Below are 16380 nucleotides of genomic sequence, written 5' to 3'. Positions count from 1 at the left end.
ACTTTCGTATTCCACTAACTCAATTATTTAAAACTAATACTACATGCAAGAGATAATTCAGATGAGATCTTTTCACTTGTTAATAAAATAGTCTTTTTTCAATTAAAAAAAATACCGTATCCAACTTAAATAAAAATTCCTTTGTGCGATGTGTGTTTTTCTGGGATTAAAAAGTGTTTATTCATGAATACACATAAATAAAAAATAAATAAATGAAAAGGAAAATGTAGTGGCAAAGGTAGAAGAGTGCCGTATGAATTTGGTGGCATTTCCACAACTCTCCCTCCCTCCGCCCAAATCCGCCTTCATCCCACCACCAATTTCCCCTTCCCGCCGCCGATCTTATCCCCTTGAATACAGTCGGCAGATGGCGGCGACTTCTTCTTCTCCGGCGGCGATTAGGCTGCAACCAATTGAAGCAACGCCGGAGAGTTTCCGTGAATTCGGTCAGGTGATCGAGGCGTCGCCGGACGGCGATGAGTTCGGCCCCCTCGACGCGCAGCTCGACCTGTCCCGTGGCATCCCTAGGTCTATATTGGAATTTTAGGGATTTGTGATATTCAATTGGCTGCAAAAGTGTTTGATGCTTTAATTTGATGGCAAGGAATGGAAATCATGTTGTAAATGAAAATGTGTTTACATACCTTGAATTTTGGGTGACATTATCAACTCAATTTGAGTGAATATGTGGTGAAAGGGGATTTTGATTGTATTTCAACTTAGGAGCAATTGATTAGTGATAATATATGTAAAATTGGTTAGTTTATTGTTAGTTGAAGCAGAAAAGATGGAGAAAAATGGTTAGAGCATTGCTAGTTGAAGTGTCATACATGTATTGGAGTAGTGTAGTGTGCCAAACTTATAAAGGGTGGAAGGTGATTGATTTTCGCGCCCGGATTAAAATGGAAAAACGAGATTATTGGTCGTGGACGGATGGACTATAAAAAAGTTGATAAATCTACTCTTCTTCTCATAACTATGTGTTCCTTGTTCATCATCATCCACAAGCAAAGGGCTAATTCAATTCTTCTTGATCAGGTTCTACATCATGCATCTAGAGGACAGGCCTCTTAGGTTCTCGACGATCACGCACCACGCGAGTGTCACCCAGTGCCTCGGCTCCATAGGGGGCCACGTCTGGTACCTCGGAGTCGCGAGGCCGTCCCTCGTCGATCAAGGAGAAGATACTTTCCTTTTGCAAGTGAGGATAATTGGTGCGGGCCCACTTTGAATATCTGGAGTTACGTGAATATATTTGTGACTCCATAAGGAATTTTAGTAGATACGATTAATAAGTGATATTGTTGTTTACCTGTCTTTTGATGATTGGTTTTCTTGAATTGTTGAAATTGGATGCTTGTGTGTGGAAACATTGAGTTTATCTTTATCTCATTGAATGAACCTTGTCTCTCTTCTTTCTTTCCTTTGCTGTATCTTCTGATTTGGTTTTGTTTGAAAGCTAGCATTGGTGGCTAAAATGATCACAGCTCTGAAAAAAATCCAGTCTTGATTAGATTGGAAATTTGAGGAAACTCGAGGTTTGTTGTTGTTGTTGTTGTATGGTTTGGAGTTTTTAGCCTGTATTCGATTTCGTATGTTTGAATGTTTCAATATTGGTAGTGATAATGCAGAACTGTGTTATGTTGCCATTTGGTTTGTGTGAAAGGATGTTTTCTAGCCATGTTTCGACCCTCATACATAGCTTTCCTGTAGCTCAAACATGACTTGATGTCAAGTCATACATGACTCGAGGATCAAAGTCTAGTGACTAGGCCTCGAGCCTCAAATCATCACGACTCGAGTTCAAGCCATTTGATTACTTGAGCCTCTTGTTTCATGGATCTAGCCTCTTTCAAATGTTGAATCGAGGGGGAATGAGTTAGCTAGAGTGCCTCGTTTCGGAAAGAGATGTTTCATTAGCCATTTTGAGCCTTTCTAGCCTCGTGGATAGCGTTCGTAGGCTTTGTGTTTCTTTAGCTTAAACGTGAATTGAAGTCAAGTCATCCATGACTTGAGGCTCAAGGCCTACTGACTTAACCTCGAGCCTCAAATCATCATCATAACTGAGTTCAAGCCATCTGTTACTCGAGCCTCTCGTTTCTTCGCTCTAGGCTTCAAACAATGAAGAGGGAATGAGTTAGCAAGAGTAGAAAATATAGCTATGAAACATCTCTTCACAAGACTATGGTGTAATCATATCATTTTGTGTTGCATTGACATTCCTAGTTCTGTTTTCCTTTTCCAGATGGATGAGCTATTGCTGGTTGCTGACTGCAGATCTTGAACTGATGGTTGTGGTCTCGGATTTCGTTTAAGCTCGAATCATCGCAGAACCCCTTCGATTTTTCAGTCTGTTCATGGATCATTGAACATGGCTCCTGCATTATTCAAGAAAAAGCGTTCAAATGAAGTCGAAGCCTCTGGATCTCTATCGAGATCCCTGCACGTTCTACCTGCACTCTCGGAAGAAAAGTACCCCAAGCTTCCCGATTCACCACAGGTTACATTAGCGCATGAACTGACCACAGACCTACTAGCATCCGACACCAGAACAGCTGGGCATTCGTTCTCGTCGGCCTCTGTTAGTCTTAGTCATTCCTCCTCTTTCTCGCCTGACTCAAGCCATTTGAGAGTTCCCCCTTTCATCTCCGAGGCATTGAACGACAGGGGATCTTTCCACTTGAGCCAATCTTCCCCTACCGTTGCTAGAGATGGCCAGCCGGAAAGTAAAGACGTTTCGTGGACTATAGACACCTCGGATGCGCCTCCTCCCCACCACAGAGACGTGGTGCCATCGGATGACTCGGCTAGGAAAACAGACTGGCGGGAGTGGGCCGATCAGTTAGTCACACCGGACGACACGCTTGATTTGAACTTGAGTGATCTTCTTGTTGATGTCAATGTTCCAGATCTTGATGCCAAGGTTTGCTTCTCAACTCTGTTGTTTTATGCTAAATGAGTGAAAGCTTGAGCTTAGTTTTACTCGACTCGACTTACAGCTGCTCGAATTGCCACCAAACTTCGCGACGTACCAGCCTCAGATCCAGGAGCGCCGCCTTCTTACAGTCTCTACTGCGCAGACGCTTCCTGCGGTCGCCTCTCCTTGTCCTTCGCCAGCAACCAAGGCACGGATGCGTTGGACGCCTGAGCTGCACGAAGTTTTCTCAGAGGCTGTTACGAAACTAGGTGGTGGCGAACGTAAGTGTCTTACAGACAACATAAAGAGAGAACTGAAACCACTATAAAAGTCTGTCAGCAGAAACTAATACGAGACTAACTATGCAGGAGCTACGCCAAAAGGCGTGTTGAAGCTCATGAATGTTGAAGGCCTCACAATCTACCACGTGAAGAGCCACTTGCAGAAATACCGAACCGCGAGGCACAAGCCGGAGTCCTCAGAAGGTTGGGATCGCCCCTATACTCGTCTTGATTCCACATATCATAATCCGTCATGTATTGATTAACTTATGTTTGCACCTCCAGCGCAGGAGGTGAAGTTGCACGAAGCGGAGAGCGAACAGAATAGGCACGCCTATTCTGTTGCTCTCGTGACCGCCATGGCTGCTGAGGCGGCCGTTGCAGCAGCCAACGCTGCTGCAGAGGTCGTCCGCCTCAGAGCCGCAGCGCACGGCTCGGGCAAGACGAAGGAAGAGATGGCCTCCGTCAAGATTCAGGCAGCTTTCCGAGGATATATGGTATGGTTGAATGAATGAATGAATTTCTTTAGTGTTGGATATTAGTCTCTTTTTTTTATTATTGTTAATTGCAACATTCAATTTTAAAATGTCAAAACAGACTCTAACTCGAGATATTTGGCCTCGAACGCTAATCTTGTCTGTGAATTTAGGCAAGGAGAGTTTTTAGGGCTCTGAGATGCTTAATGAGGCTGAAAACCGTGGTGGGAGGGAAGTCGGTCGAGAGGCAGGCGGCCGCGAGCTTGAAGTGTATGCAGACGATGGCTCGTCTGCAGTCTGAGATTCGTGCAAGGCGAACCCTGTTGTTGGAGGAGAATCCGTCCGTTCACAGGCAGAACGGGTGGATTCATGACGATGATCTCGACAAGTCGAGAGGATTTGTGAGTTTTTTGGCCTTCAAAGGGTGCATTACTAAATTTCTTCAAGAATTTTAGTAAGTATGGCTAAATTGCGTGTGTGTTTTTTTAATCAGAAAGGGGAAAATTGGGATCAAAGTTGCCGATCTAAAGAGCAGATTGAGGCAGATATAAATTATAAGCAAGAAGCTGCTAGGAGGAGAGAGAGAGCCTTAGCTTATGCATATTCACATCAGGTATATATATATATATATATAATGTATTTTTTGTATTCGTTTCTTGAATAAGTTAGTTGTGAAATTATGCATTTTGATGAGTGTGTTGATTTTTGTGTCATTAGACTCTTAAAAATCTCTCGGATTCCACAAACCAAGCGTTCGTGGATCCGATCAATCCCGGGTGGGGATGGAGCTGGTTGGAGAGGTGGATGGCCGCGCGGCCGTGGGAGAAGGGCGACGTGGCCGAGTACGAAGCCGCGGCAAAGGCAGCCTCGGGCCGCGCCGTTGCTATTCGTGGAGACACGAAGGTCCAGTCTCCGACTGCCCAGGGAGGCCGGCGGCCTCCCGGCAGGCAGTCACCCTCGACTCCCAAGTCGAGGGCTGGAGGGAGGATTAGGCCTGCGAGCCCGAGGGGGGTTCTTGTCACGGATGATGACTCGAGGAGCCTGAATAGCACCCAGTCCGAGCAATGCCGGAGGCGGAGTAGCTATGCGGGCTCGTCGTTGAGAGACAATGAGAGCCTTGCTAGCTCGCCTGCGGTTCCGGGCTACATGGCCTACACGGAGTCCGCACGGGCTAGGTCACGGTTGCCTAACCCGCAGGGGTCGGAGACAGCCGCTTCTGCAAAGAAACGACTGTCTTTCTCCGGTTCCCCTGCCCGACCGAGGAGGCATTCGACTCCCACGAGGTTGGGTGCTAGCCCTTAAACAGCACGGCACGACTGGGAACTCATAATTTGTTTGGTGTTTTTGTTTTCCTTTGTTTGTGTGTGCAAGTGTTGTTAACAACTAACTCAAAACTTTTGTGTTTATTTGTGAATTGATTCGTGTTGATTTATAAGTGTTGTTTCCTTTTGTAGTATGAGTAGAATTCCACTAATTTATGATGCGTGATTGTGAGGTATCGAATGAACTATATATTTTTCTTTATTATTTGAACTTTCATTTTGTTTTATATTTTTTGAACTTGTATTTTAATTTGATCGCAATCTACATATGTCTTAAAACTCTAATACACAAAAAAATCAATTTCTCATATAAAATATATGCCCGAATTCAAATACAAATACTATCGAACATAGTACATTATGTAGGGGCAACGTTTGAACTATATGTGTTTGACTAAACCATCGCTGGCTCGTGAAATTGAGAAAATCTTTAAAATTTAGGTCTTGGAGTTGGCGCTAACCCGACAATAGGGCAGCTCCTCCCTAACCCTTTGTGTTCTTTCACACCTCCTCTACCTTTTGACACCGACAACGACCTTCTTCATCGTATTCGACCCTACAAGTTCAGGTTTGCAGATCCACTATTGCATACGAGTGTATTCAAATCGAGCCGAGCCAAGCCAAGCTGATTATCATCGTACTCAAGCTTGTTATATAGTATCAAACTAAGTTTCAAACTTTGTTTATCGAATATCTCATAGGCTCTCAATATATTCATTGGTGACTTAAGGTAAACAAAATAGCTACATATTTAAATTTGGTATAAGGAAATATATTATTACTATTTAGTTAATAATTTTATATTTGGTTAATAATTTCATTTTTCAAATTAAATCACCTAACAAGCGTGCTCACGAGCTAACAAACCGAATATCACCATACTGAACTTATGCGTATAGATAACAAACACAAGTAGCTTGGTTTTTCCAGATGAAATAAACAAACATTATCCTTTTTCATTACAAATTCCATCTGATTGTCATTTCCCCAAAAAACAAATCATCGAATTGCCCAAAAATCATATTCTAACACTCAACTAATCCCATCTCACCTCGAAAACACCAAAAATCCTCATCACATTCAGCTCCCATCAGCCAACAAGTCAACTCCAGAAACAATGGAAGAAGAAACCAAATCAAATCCCCAAACCCAATCCCCAATCATCACCACCGATCAAATCCAATCCAGACCCACCAAAATCCGCCGCGAAACCCCCAATTTCCCCGAAGAAATCATCGCCGAAATCCTCTCCCGCCTCCCCGTCAAATCCCTCCTCCGCTTCCTCTCCGTCTCCCAATCATGGCGCCGCCTCATCTCCAGCCGCCACTTCATCGACGCCCACCTCCTGTGTTAGGATGAAACTACCGATTGAAGACTATCTCAAACAAGAAAAGTAAAGCACTCTTCAGCAATTACGTGGTTCGGCAAAGGCTGCCTACATCCACGGAGAAGTCACTCGAAGTTTATTGAATCAACACTCTCAAGAAGATGGCTCACACTTACAAATTGAATGCTCTAAACTAATCACAAGCTAGAGCTCACAAACCCCCAATCTGCTATGTGTGTGTGTGTTTTCACTCTGCTATATAAACTGAGAAAATACCGAGCTAAAAATAGAAGACTTCAACTTGAGATAACCACACCCCAAATCAAAACAGAAAATCAGTTATAACTATCACTTCACCAACGGCTAGTTTTGGCTGATGGATGAGTCTCAATATCTGTTCCCTCCCCGAGCCTTCACCGACTCTGGTCACAGCTTTAGCTCGCTCTCTATACTTCATATTTGCAAAGGGCATAATCCCACAAATCTCCACCTTGACCTTGCAAAGAAGAAGAATCAATATCTAACTTCCTTCTCAACCTTGGTATTTGACTCTAGCACTCCACAATCTCCACCAACTCCAAGCAATGTTTAAACTTAGAGACCGGCAGAGCCTTTGTTAACATATCAGATGCATTTTCCTCTGTTGGGACCTTCACAACATCTATTCTCCCATTCTGAATTTCATCCCGAATGAAATGCCTTCTAACATCAATGTGTTTACTCCTTTCATGGAACATTTGATGCTTTGCTAAGCATATGGCTGAATTACTATCACATTTGATCTTCACTCTAGTCTGCTCAACCCCAAAATCATCAAGTATCCCCTGCAACCATTTCCCTTCCTTTACAGCCTAGTCAGTGAGATATACTCAGCCTCGGTTGTGGATAAAGCAACAACTGGTTGTAAATTTGATTTCCAACTCACAGCTGTGCCAAAAAGTGTAAAGATGTAGCCACTCTGAGATTTCCTATTATCCAGATTGGCTGCATAGTCTGAATCACATAAACCTTCCAGAATATCATCATCTTTAGACCATGCTCCACCTCCAAAATGCAAACCAACATTCATTGAACCCTTTAGGTACTTTAAAATCCATTTCAAAGCAGTCCAATGTTCCCTGCCCGGATCTGACATGTATCTACTAGCCACACTGATTGCATGGGCCACATCTGGCCTGCTGCAAATCATCAAGTACATGACACTCCCAACAATATTTGCATATGGGATTCGGCTCATCTCTCTCTTATCCTCTTCTGTCTTAGGCATTTGTTCCCTGCTCAGCTTGAAATGGTTGGCCAAAGGAATGGACACTGATCTTGCATCTGTCATCTGATATCTGCTGATCACTTTACTAACATAATCTGCCTGGACCAGCCTTAGAACCCTCCTTTTTCTATCTCTGAAAATATCCATTCCTAGGATTCTCTTAGCCTCCCCCAGATCTTTCATGTCAAACTTCAGTCTTAGATCATCTTTAATAAGCTGAATCTCCTTCTTGTGAGAGCCTGCCAACAGTATGTCATCCACGTACAACAGCAGGTAAGCAATAATCTCCTTTCCTCTTTTCTTCACATACACACAGCTATCAAAGCTAGATCTTTCAAACTTCATAGCCATCATATGCTCATGAAATTTCAAGTTCCATTGTCTACTACTCTGTTTGAGCCCATATAGGCTCTTCTTTAGCAAACACACTTTCTGCTCCTCTCCAGCTTTCTCAAAACCCTTAGGCTGCACCATGTAGATTGTTTCTTCTAAATCCCCATGTAGAAAAGCCGTTTTCACATCGAGTTGGTGCAATTCCCAGTCAAAATGAGCAGCAAGTGCGAGCAAAATTCTTATGGAAGTGTGCTTCACCACTGGTGAGAAAACCTCTGTATAATCAACTCCCTCCACCTGTTGAACCCCCTTGCTACCAACCTTGCCTTAAAACGTATTGTTTCAACTTCTCCCACCTCCACCTTCTTCTTGAAAATCCATTTGCAACTGATCAGCTTTTGAGTTCCAGGATCTCTGACCAAAATCCATGTGCCATTTTTTAGTAAGGAATCTATCTCTTCCCTCATTGCCTTTATCCATTTCTGATTTTCCCTGCACCTTATAGCTTCCTCATAGGTTGAAGGCTCTGCATACAATAACACTTCAGCCACGCATAGAGCAAAAAAACTCATATCATAATCAGAGAACCAACTGGGTGGTCTGGTGCTTCTTCTTGGTCTCTGATTCAGATTTGTTGGTTGTTGAACATCCTCACTTTGAGTTGTATCTGGCTGTTCTATCTGCTCTCCACCTTCTTCCATATCCTCTATGGCTTCAGGTTCTTCCTCAGAATCAAACCCACCAGATCCCTCTCCCAACTCAAAATTCTGTTGGTCTGCAGGTACCAGCTGTTTCTTAAATGGCATCTCATCCTCATTAAAACTGACATCTCTACTTATAACAATTTTCTGATCGCCCCTCTCTAGACTCCAAAGCCTGTAAGCTTTTACACCATCTTGGTATCCAAGCATAACACACTTCTTGGCTCTTGGCTCTAGCTTGTTCTGCTTTATGTGTGCATATGCTGCACATCCAAAATTCCTCAAAACAGAGTAGTCACTGATGCTCCCATACCATCTTGCATCTGGAGTTTCATCTGATATAGCAGATGAGGGACACTTGTTTATCAATAGTGCAGTAGTAGATAAAGCCTCGGCCCAAAAAATCTTGGGCAGGCCAGAAGAAAATAGCATGCACCGCACCCTTTCAAGTAGAGTTCGGTTCATCCTCTCTGCAACCCCGTTTTGTTGAGGATTCCTGGGGGCTGTCCTGTGCCTTTTAATACCTTTGCACTTGCAAAACCCCTCAAATTCAGCAGATAAGAATTCCATCCCGTTGTCAGTCCTTAAACATTTCCAGATGAGAAAGATAATTTCCTTGCCTTTCCTAGAATGCATGGTTCACATTTCTTCAAACCTTCTGAACCATTTATCTTGATGGCACCCTGCTTGGCCAGCAGCCTGATCCCTTTCTCACCAACATGCCCCAATCTGGTATGCCAGCAACCCATGCTTTGAGAGTAGGTAATGTGAGCTGATCCAACAACTGTCTCAGCCTGCAAATAATATAGGCTGTTTCTCCTCTTGGCTTCCATGATGACTCTTGAATCCTTTGTTACTTTTAGTATTCCAGATTCAGAGCTGAAGTTATACCCTTTTGACTCCAACAGACCCAGAGATATAAGGTTTCTCTTAATTTGTGGAATGTATCGTCAAGACCTTGATACTGCCATCCATCACCTTGAGCTTTATGCTACCAATCCCTTTGACTTCACAGGTCTGGTCATTGCCCAATATCACAGATCCTTGGCTAATTTCAAGGTTTTGAAACCAAGATTTGTGTGAACAAATATGGAAAGTACATCCTGAGTCCATGATCCAAGACTCCTCAATGGTATTTACACCTTGCACATTCAAGGCCTCAGGATTCTCAACTTCTTGAGTCACATCTGCAGTTTCTGCATCACTAGACTTCTCTTGTTCTTGCTTCCTCTTCCAAGCAAAACATGCCTTCTTGAGATGCCCCGGTTTCTTGCAGTAATGGCAGCTTCTTGTTTCCTTTCCACCCTCATTCTTGTCCTTCTCTTGTTTCTTTTGAAATTTCTTTTTCTTTCCTTTCTTCTCACTGTGCTTCATGTAGAGACTCTCTGCCAAAAGATCACTAGATTTAGTTGTGGTCCTCTGGGAATCCTTGAGTTTCAAGGCTGAGTGAACTTCCTCATAGGTGATCTTTGACCCTCTGCCAAGAAGCATGGCATCCTTAAAATGCTCGTAACTTTTGGGGAGAGCATTCAGCAACATCAGGGCCTTGTCTTCATCCTTGATCTCCTCATCTATGCTCTCAAGATCATCTATGCACTTGCTAAACTCCTCAAGCTGTTCAGCTACACTCTTCCCATCAGTGATCTTGAATGTCAGCAGCTTCTACTTCAGATGCAGACGATTAGCCAGGGACTTAGTCATGTATAATGACTCCAACTTTGACCATACACCAGCCGCAGTCTCCTCTTTGGAGACCTCCCTCAGAACCCTATCCGTGAGATTAAGAATTAAGGTGCTGTATGCTCTGTATTGCATACCCTGCAGCTTTGCTTTCTCCTTCTCATCTGGCTCAGGCTTCTCTTCTTCCTTGCTACCTTGATTCAAGATCTCCCACAAGCCTTGCTGCATCAAGATCGCCTTCATCTTGAGTCTCCACAACCCGAAATCATTGTGACCGGTGAATTTCTCTACTTCGAACTTCGTTGCAGACATTCTTCAAACAGTTGGCGTGCTTCAACCAGAGAGACAGGTTTCTTGACCAAGAACTTGAAATCAAAATGCCCAAGAAAACCAAGATCAAGCACCTTCCCACAGACGGCGCCACTTGTTAGGATGAAACTACCGATTGAAGACTATCTCAAACAAGAAAAGTAAAGCACTCTTCAGCAATTACGTGGTTCGGCAAAGGCTGCCTACATCCACGGAGAAGTCACTCGAAGTTTATTGAATCAACACTCTCAAGAAGATGGCTCACACTTACAAATTGAATGCTCTAAACTAATCACAAGCTAGAGCTCACAAACCCCCAATCTGCTATGTGTGTGTGTGTTTTCACTCTGCTATATAAACTGAGAAAATACCGAGCTAAAAATAGAAGACTTCAACTTGAGATAACCACACCCCAAATCAAAACAGAAAATCAGTTATAACTATCACTTCACCAACGGCTAGTTTTTGGCTGATGGATGAGTCTCAATATCTGTTCCCTCCCCGAGCCTTCACCGACTCTGGTCACAGCTTTAGCTCGCTCTCTATACTTCATATTTGCAAAGGGCATAATCCCACATCCTGATCTCATCCAAAGATCCGATCTTTTCCCGCCGGAGAGCCATCGCCACCGTCCTCCTCCCGTTCTACACCCTGAAGCACTGCTCCCTCCATTCCCTCCTCGCCGGTGCGGCGGCGGACGCCGCCGATTTAGACTATCCGATGAAGAATCCTCGCAATTCCGCCCGCGTCGTCGGCAGCTGCAATGGGCTCGTCTGCATCGCCGTCAACGGCAAGCATTTCTTCGTATGGAATCCCTCCACAAGAAAGCATCGGAAATTGCCCGATGTGGATGATGATTTGAAGAGGGGTTTGTTCATTACTAAATACGGATTTGGATATGTTGAAGCTAATGATGATTATAAGGTTGTTGGATTCTTGTCTGGATTTTGCAATGGTGGGAGGTATGAGAGTGTGGTGAACATCTATAGCTTGAGGGATGATTCTTGGAAAGTGATTGATGTGATGGTTTGCCCTTTGATGATAGTGGCAAGTTTGTGAGTGGGAGCCTTCATTGGGGGAGGAGGTTTGGGGTGGATTCTAAGTGGGAGATTGTGTCTTTCGATCTGGGAAACGAATCTCGTGGGGTTGTGAGTGAACCGAGCTACTTGGATCGCGGGTGTTCGTCCCGTCTCTAGGGTGAAGTTGGTGGTGATTCCATATCTTGATGATCCATGGAAAGGTCCCTATTCGACACCTTTGTGTGTCAGAGGGAAGGGTGAGGTCTTGTTGGTTTATGGGTCGGGCTTTGTTGTGTATGACGCAAAAGAGGGTTCGTTTAGGCATCCCAAGATTAGGAATATTGGTACTTTTCTTGAGGCTGATGTCTGTGTCGAAAGTTTAGTAGCTCTTTATCTTTAGCTAAATAAAATAGTTGAAATAATGTAAATCAAGTGGTGAGATATGAATAGCATTTGTTGTAAATGTTTGGGCTTCACGATTGACACATAATACTATATGGATGAACTATATATGATACTACTCCCAAAATTAATATTAATGACGAATCTACTCTATCGAACGATATATGTAAAAGATTTATTGGTATCTAATCTATGAGGCTCTTACTTGTATAATACTTGCTGCTTTTCCTTAATTTGTTCAATAAAAGAAGATAATTTTGCAATTACTCCTAAAATGGAGAGGTGTGATCTGTCTGATTTTTTACTTGCTCGGGTTTTAATTACTTTATTTTCTATCCGAATTGTTGTAGTTATATAGACAAAAGGAATAAAAGAATAAAAAACCAATGTTACAATGAAAAAACATTACTCTAAATAAGGGGGTATTTCTTTTTTAGTTTTAGGGGAAAAGTTAAGTTCCAAACTATATTGGGCTTTTTTTTAAATTCCGACTTAAGGAGAGACGCATGAGCGTCATGCGTCTCCTGTTAATGAAACGCATGACTGCCATGCGCTTTAGGGTTAGAGGCATTAAGCTCATGCGTCTTTCAATTTTTTATTTTATTTTATTAGAAGACGCATGACTGTCATGCGTCTTAGGGTAAGACGCATAAGGGTCATGCGTCTCTTTTTCGAACTTAAACAGACGCGAGAGGCAGTAGCTTCATTTTGCGCACGTGAGGGAAAGAGGCAGGCGATTTCCCGGCGATTTCTTGGCGATTTTCCGGCGAATCTCGGCGATTTCCAATATATTTCGATAAGTTTTCTTCAATCTTTCAATATTTATCCCTTATTCGGTGTTTATTGCATATTTTGTGTAGGTTTCTCCCAATTTTGTAAATTAGGGTTTATTACAAATTGTTCAATTTTGACCGATGTTTTGTTGTTTTGTTAGTTGTAATGGATTTTATTGGTGAAATTCATTCTATTGTATAGTTTTTGATATGTTTGAGATGCTTGGTGTTGTGATTTTGGTTGTTATTGGAGAGAGTAGGGTTGAAATGTTTCTTGTATTGAACCTTTATTGGCTTGATTATATTGGGTAATTTTTGCAATGGCTACTTAGTTTGATTATCATAATAATTTACAAGTTATATATACATTGAAGTGGAATTAATTGTGAATTTCTAATTTAGGAGTTATATGTAAATTAGGCCTTATAAACATGAATTGTGATGAATTGGAGTTTCTAATATATAGTATATGATTGGATATCAATGGATTAGGAGGGAATCATTTGGTTTATAATATTTTGTCGTTTTGATGATGAATTTGAATATATAAGTTATTTGTATTTTAAATGTGAGTTTGTAATTTTTGTTTTGTGAATATGTTATTAGATTAGATGGCAACTTCAAGTTCTTGCGGACCGTTATTATCCGTCAGTGCTATTTCTTCAGAGAAAACACATTTCAAATAAACTACTGAATGATGGCACAACACATCTTTTCAAAGTTCGACAAACGGAAAGTAAGATTTGGGATGTCGATATTCATGACAATGTGATGTATTGGCTTGACAGATTTGGTTTCAAAGGCGTGATGGATTGTGGGAAGTCGATGAAGGTCGACAATGAGCTTATCACGACTTTGATTGAGCGTTGGAGGCCGGAAATGCACACTTTTCATCTACCGATTGGAGAGGCGACGATGACTTTAGAAGATATGCAAGCCATTTAGGGCTTGAGAGCAGACAGTCACGTTTTCACAGGCCGTGACTATCATGTTGGATATCCCGATTGACCTAGCAAGTGCCGAGTTTTGTTGGGATGGTTACCAGATACAGGGTCAGAGACAAAGCAGGGCGGTTTGCTGATGACCGCTCTGATCAATCAAACGAGGATACATTTGGATGATGACCTACCTACATATGTATATATCCGAAGATTATGTATCCATCCCTAATCTTGTTAGGAGGACTCATTCTACCATACACCACGAGGTGTAAGGTTCCTTATATGTGGCTGAATGCATTGGAGGATCCGGACGAAGTGCAAAATATTAGTTGGGGTAGTGCGGCTTTGTCGTACCTGTATCATTATCTGTGTGGGGCTTCCATAGATCAGAGGAAAGAGTTGGGTGGGCCTATGGTGCTTCTGCAGCTATGGGCGTGGGAAAGAATGCCCACATTGAGGCCGTCGTTCATAGGAGCGCTCGTGCACGAGCCATATACGCCATGTGGCGCCAGGTATGTATTTAAACATTTATTTGTTTATGTATCTTAGGTCTTTGGCTTTTTACATCAATTTTATTTATAGGTGCAAAGGAACTACGCACATAGGAAATGCTCCTAGATTTTCGGTTGAGCATTACCAAGATCAAATATCTTTGATTAAACCTGGGAAGGTAAATGTCTTTTTTTTTACTTAATTTATGAATTTATTATGAAATTGATTTGGCTTTTACATTGTTGGTTTTGCAGTTTCTGTAGACGCCATATGCAAATTGCATACTACTATAGGGATGTGACTGAATGCTCCCATTGTGACACTTATTTGGTATGTTGGGCATATGTCGAGGCGCATGAGGCTGGACGAGTGTGCAGACAATTTAATCAGTACCAGGAGATTCATCAATTCGTAGATAGGATGCTCAAAGAAGCCGATCATTTGGAAAAAAAAATCGGCGTGGTAAGAAAGGAACTAATTGGGAAGAAACGCGTCAGTTCTTTATTGGGGAATGGGACATGAGATATGAAAGGTTCGAGGCAACCTTAGGTGGCGCAACGATGTACAATAACATTCCACTGAGTCCGGGATACATGGCGTGGTATAACAGGATTACGGTGACGTACCTAACTCAACCTGGGGTACAGTCAACTGTTGGGATGAACGGACAGCTTCTGACATAAGACTATTTGTAAGTTTGTTATATTAAACTATATGCTTTCATGTGTTATAGTTTGTTTCGTATTGATATTTTTATAATTTTTTTTATCTAGGTTGAGGGTTTTCAGCAAGTTTGACATTTGACTACTAATCAAGAGATAGACCCAAGAGTACGACAGATTCAAGAAATTGTTAGGTGTACCCTTCAGTCTACGAACCACGCCAATGTCATGGAGTACCCGGCTTCCCAACACCAAGATGTGGTCATGCAACCACATCCTGGGGTGAGGGGTGTTCAAATTGGTGGACACGGTAACACGCGACATATTAAGATGTCGCAACCGCATCCTGATTATGTGCAACCGGCGCCTATGAATCCCGAGTATGACCCACCTCAGTGGTCTTTCTATCCAAGCCAAGAGTCTCAATCACAGTAGAGTCGTCCCCTCTTTTCCCCAAGCCAACCTGAGCCTGATTGGAGTAATCGCCCCTATTCACAAAGCCAAAATGAGCCGCAATGGAGTGGAGCTCGAGCATCAGTGGATTCATACTTCCAAAATTATCAGTTTGTGGCTCCTCAACGAGTTGAAGAAGAAGAAGATGATGAAGGAGAAGAAGAACTAAAAGTCGGAATTTTAAAAAAAGTCCAGTACGGTTATGGAACTTAAGTTTTACTCTAGAACTAAAAAAGAAATACCCCCTAAATAAGTTGTGATTTCAAGAAATTATAATGGTCGAAAATAAAAAAAAATGTTGAAAAAACAGCAATAATTATGAGGAAGATTGAACACCATCTCACACATTTAGTAGTTGGAAGACTTATGAATGAAACTAGTTTCTCCTATTGAGTTAAATTGGTTGTTGGGTTGAGGAAGAGGTAGGCCATTGCACAATCATCAACCATTGAAGTCGGATACTTATACTTCCATACTCTAACTGCTGCTTCCACTACTGCTGAGCTGCGCCTGAGCGTCTAGGGCAAGTGCCCGTGATATCTACCACGTCTTCAATGGAGAGCACATCCCAAACCTAAGATTTATGCCTCAACAAAATGAACAATTACCGGAACAAGAGTAGGTAGAGATGTTAGTTGGATAGTTAGTTAGTTAGTTACCCCGGCTGTTGCTAACACTACAAACTCGTCTTGATCAGTGATGCATCTTTGAGTGATAAAAGGCGACTGTAAGAAGTAACGAGTGTCCTTGCAAAGGTGTGGCTCGGGCCCAGCTGATTTACGACAACTTGTGCATTTTTGGATAGGCTCACGAATATGAGTCAAGTGCACTGAAATCAATGCGTTATTCTCGTCTCTCGTCCCTAGTACAGCTCCCGAGGCCCCAATTTGTGCAATTGTAAGATCTTCACCCTGTTAAATATAATAATCTCAAGCCAATGCATTATATGTAGTGTATAATGGAATTAAGTACTATTATTAAGTGATGAACAAGTTTGTGTATGTAACTGACTCAATTTCCACATC

The 16380-nt window shown here is 42.4% G+C and overlaps 2 protein-coding genes and 1 pseudogene across 3 annotated transcripts; all 3 read left to right on the top strand.

Moving 5' to 3' along the window:
- Positions 1 to 213: 213 nt before the first annotated feature.
- On the top strand, positions 214 to 2349 carry LOC125223379 (uncharacterized). 2 transcript variants are annotated; one of them, XM_089065759.1, is made up of 3 exons: positions 214 to 528; positions 1039 to 1214; positions 2246 to 2349. In XM_089065759.1, the coding sequence occupies exons 1-3, from the start codon at positions 254 to 256 to the stop codon at positions 2251 to 2253; spliced, it is 459 nt and encodes a 152-aa protein (XP_088921885.1). In that variant the 5' UTR covers positions 214 to 253; the 3' UTR covers positions 2254 to 2349. The 2 variants fall into 2 exon arrangements, with proteins under 2 accessions (XP_088921885.1, XP_047982464.1); XM_048126507.2 differs by lacking the exon at positions 2246 to 2349 and having other exon boundaries at positions 1039 to 1410.
- A 22-nt stretch (positions 2350 to 2371) lies between these two features.
- Positions 2372 to 5225, top strand: LOC125223332 (protein IQ-DOMAIN 3-like). The gene is made up of 7 exons (XM_048126440.2): positions 2372 to 2923; positions 3000 to 3198; positions 3286 to 3402; positions 3484 to 3695; positions 3848 to 4075; positions 4168 to 4287; positions 4392 to 5225. Exons 1-7 carry the CDS (start codon positions 2372 to 2374, stop codon positions 4974 to 4976), a joined length of 2013 nt encoding a protein of 670 aa, XP_047982397.1. The 3' UTR covers positions 4977 to 5225.
- A 789-nt stretch (positions 5226 to 6014) lies between these two features.
- LOC125189441 (F-box/kelch-repeat protein At3g23880-like) lies at positions 6015 to 12076 on the top strand (annotated as a pseudogene).
- The last annotated feature ends 4304 nt before the right edge of the window (positions 12077 to 16380 follow it).

This window comes from Salvia hispanica, chromosome 2 (genome assembly GCF_029641045.1).
Source record: "Salvia hispanica isolate PSC_SH4W2 chromosome 2, Shi_PSC_v1, whole genome shotgun sequence".
NCBI classification, from domain to species: Eukaryota; Viridiplantae; Streptophyta; class Magnoliopsida; order Lamiales; family Lamiaceae; genus Salvia; species Salvia hispanica.
The sequence above is the reverse complement of the archived record's forward strand: the minus strand, read 5'-3'. Positions and strand labels throughout refer to the sequence as shown.